This window comes from Mytilus edulis, chromosome 3 (assembly GCF_963676685.1).
Source record: "Mytilus edulis chromosome 3, xbMytEdul2.2, whole genome shotgun sequence".
Taxonomy (NCBI): Eukaryota; Metazoa; Mollusca; class Bivalvia; order Mytilida; family Mytilidae; genus Mytilus; species Mytilus edulis.
In genome coordinates this window covers 48,304,731-48,312,992 of record NC_092346.1, presented here as the reverse complement: position 1 = coordinate 48,312,992, position 8,262 = coordinate 48,304,731, and the positions used below count along the sequence as shown (strand labels likewise).

General features: G+C 33.3%; 1 protein-coding gene across 1 annotated transcript; it reads left to right on the top strand.

The window, feature by feature from the left end:
• Positions 1-4,748: 4,748 nt before the first annotated feature.
• LOC139515286 (small proline-rich protein 3-like) lies at positions 4,749-5,201 on the top strand. Its single transcript, XM_071304853.1, has one exon. The coding sequence runs from the start codon at positions 4,749-4,751 to the stop codon at positions 5,199-5,201; it is 453 nt and encodes a 150-aa protein (XP_071160954.1).
• Positions 5,202-8,262: the final 3,061 nt, after the last annotated feature.

Genomic DNA, 8,262 nt, shown 5'->3' with positions numbered 1-8,262 from the left:
GCTTCCAGCATTAAAATTTGATAGAGATGCTGTTGTTAAAATAATAATGTACTGGAGCATCTTACTTTCACTAGGATGCTAGTTTTGCATATATTTTTTTAAAATATTTTTTTATTTTTTGGGGATGCTTGATTTCCAATATATTGGAATGCTGGCATCCCGTTTTACTGAGATGCTGGCATCCCGTTTTATTGGAATGCTGGCATCCCGTTTTACTGAGATGCTGGCATCCCGTTTTATTGGAATGCTGGCATCCAGTCATATTGGGATGCTGGCATCCCGTTATTTTGGGATGCTGGCATCCAGTCATATTGGGATGCTGGCATCCCGTTTTATTGAGATGCTGGCATCCCGTTTTATTTGGATGCTGGCATCCTGTTATATTGAGATGCTGGCATCCCGTTATATTGGGATGCTGGCATCCCGTTTTATTGGGATGCTGGCATCCCGAAAAAGCTGGATGCTGGCATCCAAAACTGTAGGATTGCAGACATCGCAAAATATCCGAATGCAGTAATCCTACAAGTTCTGTTTGATATACTGTTGTCCGAATTTCTATAGATGTTCTCCAATGCATAATATTGTGTAATGCAAAAAATAAAACAACAGCAAAAATCCGTTTGTTGTTTTCCTTCGAACACTTTATCTAATGACGTCAGGGATATTATGACGTAAGAGGTGTTTTACCATCATGCGTAGAGATTCATGCAGAGACAGTAAACATGATAAGAAATCAAATCGCAAGAATCACTTATACCGATATAAATATTTTTTGAAAAGTAATTAAAACTAATAACCCTTTTAATATTCTCTTATTTATTAGTTTTTCTTATGTTTAATACTGAAAGCGCTTGCACTATTTTTCTACGCTAATTGCGGCAAATCCCACCCGCATGACGTCATGTAAAAAGAATGTTTAAAATCGGCGAAGTGGACATGGTTGCAAGGGGAAGGACGAAAAACACTTCTTTGGCCAGTATGCCCCAATTTATTATCATTTTCATATAACAGAAACATATACGCAATAGAACGCTACTCATACAGGTAAGACAAAGTAGATTTGCTTATTATTTACATGCACTTCATATCCGAGATTTCTCAGATTTAGCCATTCCTAAGGAATATTCTGCTCAACTCGACAACTGTATGTCTGTAATGGTTTCATTTATATATTATCAGATGTCGAATTTTTCTATAGGAGACGATTTGACTTGTGCCCGTCCGAGATTACTCTAACATCCTACGCTCATGGGCCTAGCTTGTCTTGCAAAACAGCTGTTTGAAGTCCGAGCAATCTCGCCAGTCGGACGCATTTCAGTGACTTGATACGCCAGCCGGATAATATAATTCTGATTACTTCCAGAGGGAAAATTACAGGCTAAAATGGTTAGGCAACAATGATTAATGTCAGTCGCCAGATTCTCCCATGTCGTCGGGGAGGGTAGTCCAAATAATTATGACATCTTGAAAGGCTATTATAATTTTTTTTCTTTGACGCCTTACTTCGTCGAAGTAAGGCGTCAAAGAAAAAAATTATAATAGCCTTTCAAGATGTCATAATGATTTGGACTACAATGAGGAATGCACTTCGATCCGTTTGTGGTAGCCAATGGTGATTCCAGAACTTTCTATAAACTTTTATATTTGGGGGGGGGGGGGCACTGACTGCCATAACATAGGGAACCGCTAAAGTCATCTTTTAGTGTTTACCTGTATTATTAACCAATTTTTTTCACACGAAAAAGGAGGGGGGCGCTGGATCAGCCTATGGTAGCGAGGAGCCTCCAAGACAGACATACTTTAATATGACTATGAGAGTTACAAAACAAGATAACTATATTCAGGTGCACATTTTGTGCCTTATAGGGGGGGCCTTATATGAAATTATGACTGTAACAGTGCTTAGTGCAAAATTACCAAAAAACTTGAAGGAAGACTATTTCTATATTAGGGTAGGTATGGAAATAGGAAATACACATATATATTATTTTTTTTTTGCCTTATAGAAATATGTACTTTTTCATGAAATTATGAATAGTTTTGACATAAATATGATCGACATAAACCCCACCGAGACGATTAACCACCATCAATATGGCCATGGCCAGTAAAAATATTGAGTCCGCAAAATTAATTTGTTTACCCCTAGACAACCTATAAGAAAACCATTAAAATGCATCACTGGTAAGAGTCCTTTGAGTTCAAGAAAAATAAAGTATGAAAAACTTAATTTCAGATTGATTTTCGGTCTAGAAATTGAATGTGTTGTTTGCCTTTCTTTTTTGCAAGGGTCTAAAACCAATTAACTTGAGTCTGAGTCTTGACTTCCTACGCTCATGGGCCTAGCTTGTCTTGCAAAACAGCCGTTTGAAGTCCGAGTAATTTCTGAGTAATGGTATGATTGCTAATGAGACAACTCTCCACCGGACTGAGACCAAATAATATGACTAAGCAGTTTACAATTAAATGTCAGCATATTATGGCCTCCAACAATGAACAAAACTCATACTGAATAGTCATATATGAATCAGATTGAATGTAAAATTTGAAATACTATGTTTTAAAAGAAAGAAACGTTTATCATACATAACAGATTTACCGATTTCAAAATAAATTTACTCTAATATATATACATTTTGTACTTAGCTTACTGGCAGGAATTAATAATAATAGGTTACATGTATAGTTTTATGGGTCAAGCTAGTCTTACAAATATGCCTCGGAGTCATCTTTTCATAAATGATTTTAAGCTGATATTTTCGTGATTTATTTCTTTTTTTTTTTAAACGAAGCTCGGTGGAAGCTTGATAATAAAAGCAATGCATATATATAGCAAATTTGCAAACTGAATGAAAAGAACATACGAAAATTAAGGAAAATGTAACTATCGCTACAAGAGTTTTGTGTTCCAGGACTAGGCTAAAATAAAAATGAAAACACACACAAATTGAGGTGTTAACCGATTACACCCTTAGATGGGAATTAAATTTCACGAAAGTCGCTAAATACATGTAGGATGTATTTCTAAAACAAAACACTTTTCTCCCTTTCATAATGTACAGTATAGACCTGGATGTTGTTCCATCAAAAAATCAATTGAACTTGTGGTTCATATGTCAAATGTATGTGTTTTGAATAGTTTTTAACCACAACACAGAAACAACAGGCATATCTTGGTGTGGAAAACTTCATTTAAAAGAAGTTTAAATGAAGGTTTTCTTCGAATAATAATGCGTTTTCTCGTTCCCTAGTGTTGTGATGTTACAACGAAAATTTATTGTTGATTATCTTTCATATAATTATTATTTCTCTTTTCAGCATTTGTAAAGAAGTGGCTTCACCTTTCTGGTTACTATTCATGTGTTGTGTATTAATGTATCGCAACACTTTATAGTTATTGGACAGGTTAAACTCAGACGACGAGTCATCCAAACAGCACCAGATCAAATTGTGATTCCAGCTTATTTCAGATTACTGGCAATACATGATAATAGAAAGTTTGAAAGTTCCAGTTCGTGTAACTGATTTGATTAAATGATTAACAAATATTGAAATATTAAAATACAGAAAAAAAGATACAAGTTTAATAATGATTGTAATAAAGAAAATGTAAGTTTTGTTAATAAAATGAAAGGCTCAAGTACTAGAAGATCCTGATATGATGTACTGACTCATTGGAAGATGTATACAGCAAGTCCAGAGATACTGACAATATCCAGTACGTACAGATCATAGACACTGTGCACCAGTATCGATAATAGACTTTTTTTAAATATTGCATTGTGGTACATGTTTTATTGTATACAGGCAATTGCGGGAAACAAATCTCCTTAATTCATACATTGAATGCCAATGGGGTTTCTCATAGACACAAAAAAAAATATTATGCAGGTTTACATATAACGCACCTCATATTTAGCATTTTAATAAAGGTACAGTCACCAATCCGTTTTGTAGACTTAGTTAATCAGACATTCCCAAGGTTCATTGTCATTGAGCAAATTCATCTGATTGATAATAAGCAATGCAAAATGAGCAGCATTTTTTTTAAATTTTGTCCAAATCATATGTGTGATTGTCCTGTAAAACTGTGAAAAGAATCTAGTCCAGTAAAAAAGAATGTCCAGTTGATTTCTGAAAGCCTTGGGAACTACTAAACTTGAGATGATTTCAGCCGGCAATTGCATTAAGCTTATTTCAAAAAAAATATTCTATGAACATTCGAAACATGAGCATATCAGATTTGAAAATTGTAGTCCTGATGTCATCATATATCAATGTATTGTCTCGAGACCACAATAGTCAATAAGATGTTTACATCATGTCTTACATAATGGTAATCAAAGTCAGAAAAATAACATTAAAATTGGCTAATTATTGGAAACTTACCGGTAGAACATCGACATAGTTTTATAAATATCAAATTGTTAACATCAACATTCACATGGTAAACTAGCACTTTAAAATTCAGACTCAGTTTGTTGGTCTAGTATACATTTCACACTCTGACCTATGATGTCACATTCTCAATATGCATTAAACTGGCCACTGGACATGAACAAAGACAAAAAATATAATCTTTCCGGCATTCATCAGTAGCTTTTTTTTTTATGTTTACTTGATTGTTTTCATATGCATTCAACACACATCAAAGCCTTAGGAAATGTACTGGGTGTTATATTGGCGGCTTAATACTAAAATCCAGTTGATTAGGAAGCAGCATTTAAATTCGTATGTCATAATGAAAAATGGTACATGTCTGCATGGTTGTGATGCCAGAATCTCTATATTTAGGGATGCCAGCATCCGGATATTTTGGGATGTCAGCATCCAGATATTTTGGGATGCCAGCATCCCGATATGTTGGGATGCCAGCATCCATATATATTTGGATGCCAGCATGCGGATATATTGGGATGCCAGCATCCGAATATTTTGGGATACCAGCATCCGGATATTTTGGGATGCCAGCATCCACATATATTGGGATGCCAGCATCCGGATATTTTGGGATGCCAGCATCCAGATATTTTGTGAAGCCAGCATCCAAATATATTGGGATGCCAGCATCCAGATATATAAGGATGCCAGCATCCGGATATTTTGGGATGTCAGCATCCAGATATGTTGGGATGTCAGTTTCCGTATATGTTGGGATGCCAGAATCTATAAATAATTGGAAGCCAGCATCCAAACGTTGAGGTATTCAATATGAAATTAAAAGAATTGCATCAGCATCTATCAAAGATGGAGATGCAATTTATATCTTTTTCTTCATTTTCCGCAGACACTTTTTTGAAATATGCTATATACAGAAATAAGAATTGCTTTTTATACAAAACAATTTCACAACTAAAAAAGTTATTAAATATAATCGAGAGAGCATCCATAATCTTAAAGACCCAATAAAATTCATTATGTAGCATCTACTATTCATAGAAATAAATGAATCAGTATGATTTTTGGTAAAATGAGCATATGTTGATACTTAAACAAATGCAATATAGTAGAAATATTCCGAATATGGAACACGACCGTAACATTTTCTCTGGACATTGAAAAATTTAGTAGAATACAACATAATTTTACCTTAAAAATTCAAAAATTGTCAAAAAATTCTCTTAAAGCATATGAGAATTACAAATTTTAGTTAAGAACACATTTAATACATGTCTGATATACCGTCTTTAAATTATTGTCTGGGCGTAACATTAATTAGATAATTTTAGATATCTTTTAGTGCTCGTGTAACCTTTAGCTCTTTTGTCATCCTTTATATTCAACAACTATTTGCTACTGGACAGAAATTAATTAAAATCAATTAGTTAATCTACTTTCCTTATCTGAGTAATATTTAAATCACATGGAGTTAATTTGTGTTTTCTCAGATTAAATGTGCGATAACACCTTTTTTGGTTCAATAGGCGTTATCTTTGACCTTGACAAGAATTGAATGATTCATGGACTCCAGGGTTGTTGTTTTTTTTAGCAGAACTAATGAAAATCGACTTTCGAACGCCAATATAATGTAGCACTAATTTTAAAACCTTGCCTATTTAGAATGTGTCACCAAACTTAAGCAGTCAAAACCAGCCAATAAAGTTGCAACTTAACGATAAACTCACAAATATATTTTCTATACTTTTCATACAAACAATTTAATCACTTCTTATATACAAAATCAATGTACTATTAGATTGTGTGACATTTTTGTTTTGCCAAAGCATTTATCCGATTCCAAATATCGTGTTACTTTTCTTACAAAAAATATTCTGATATTTTGGTTAAACGATTATACATTTGTTGTATAAAGTAAAAACACAAAAATACTGACCTCCGAGGAAAATTCAAAAAGAAAAGTCTCAAATCAAATGGCAAAATCAATAGTTCAAACACATCAAACGAATGGATAACAACTGTCATATGCCTGACTTGGTACAGGCATTTTCTTATGTAGAAAATGGTGGATTGAACCTGGTTTTATAGCTAGGTTTTCACTTTCAAATCATTATTAAAACCTTGCAGTGTTGACATGTAAAACCAAAACCTAACATCAACATATTTTCCTTGTTATCAGAAAAACCAAGAGAATTTAAAGAACATATTGCCTCGTGATAGAATGATAAAACTACTCACAGTACAAGGAATTAAATACTGATCGGTTTGTTGCTTGTTTAATTAACATCCATTGTAACTTTTTTTAGCTTGACGATAATTGAATGATTTAAGGGATTGTAACTATTTTAGTCCAAGAGCTAGGTGTAGACGCATATTTGATTTATATGCCGTGACATTTTAAAGTCGAGGGCTTCACACGTTTGGCTTAATTAGTTTGACCTTGTTGAATATAAATACGTGACTAAGGTGCTGCATGCATATTAATTATATGTTGTCAAAAAAGCTTCATTTAACAAAGTTAATCAAACCGTTAAAAATATTTTTGAACATCATATGCTCTTTACCCTTTTGAATCACACTTAATAAAACACAATGGTTTGGAAAACGTTTTCGTGGAGTACTCGACAGACTCATCAATATGACACTGTTTTAAGGACACATTTGTTTATATCATTTGTAGATGTTTCTCTTTTTGGGTTAATTTAATGTCGAAAGCACATCATTAAACATATTCTGTTTAGTTACCTATCAAAATCGTACTAAGATTTGAATTAAATCAAATCTTGATATATTGTACTGACACCTGTTTTTATATATCATTTTAGTTGTCTATTTATGCTGCTGTAACAGTAAAACTAAAGATATGAACTACACAATTGATCACCTATTCAGTAGCGCTTTTAATATCAACCGTATAATTTAAACGTCCCGATTGAATAGTCCAATCTAGTTGAATACTTTAAAGGTTCGGGACAATAAATATAGTGCTATTCATTTGACGTGATTCTGTACCTATACATCCCGCCATTGTGTTATTGTTCTATGATAATTTTTGTATTTGTGTCTTTCAATTTTGCAAAGGTGCTTTGTCTATATGCTCCTTTGGTGTTTATTTGCACTTTTTTAGATTTTTAGAAGAAATTCATAATAATCATGTAGAAAAGCGGAATAAAGGACAAGGGATTCTTTTATTTTAGACTCGCAGAGAATATACATAAAAGAGCTTGTTTTATAATTTCTGTAAAATGTCTTTCATTTTATCTAATGTGATTTGTGCACATGACTTTTTCTTTAATACATATGACGTGGTATTGTACTTATACATCCCACCTTAGTGTTATTGCTCTATGATACTTTGTGTATTCTTGTCTTTCATTTTTTCTAGTTTGCTTTTTCTATTTGCTCCTTTGGTGTTTCTTTGCTCTTTTTAGAAGAGATTTACAATAAGCATGTAGACAAGCGACACGAAGGATAGGGAAACTTTTAACTTAGATTATGCAGAGGCTAAGTCTAAAAGAACGATAGACTATATTCTGTTAATACTTTGAACTACAAAATTATTTTATTTCTACCGGTGTGACGTTTACATGCTGAACCACTGATATAAGTAAAACGCGCGATTCTTCGTCTTAGTTATGTTAACTTAACCATGTGCCTGTCATGGTAGGAATTCGTTCCCAGTACTTTAATTCGTAACATAACAAAAACAATGAATTAGGTTGTTAAATTTGATATATGCCTTTGTGTTTTCCTTGTGGCAAATGACGTTTTGTTTATGGTGATTAAGATTATAACACAATGTTGACTGCTGTACCCTTATTTTTTACATTTTTACAAATGATGCCCGTTTGTTTTGTTCACGCA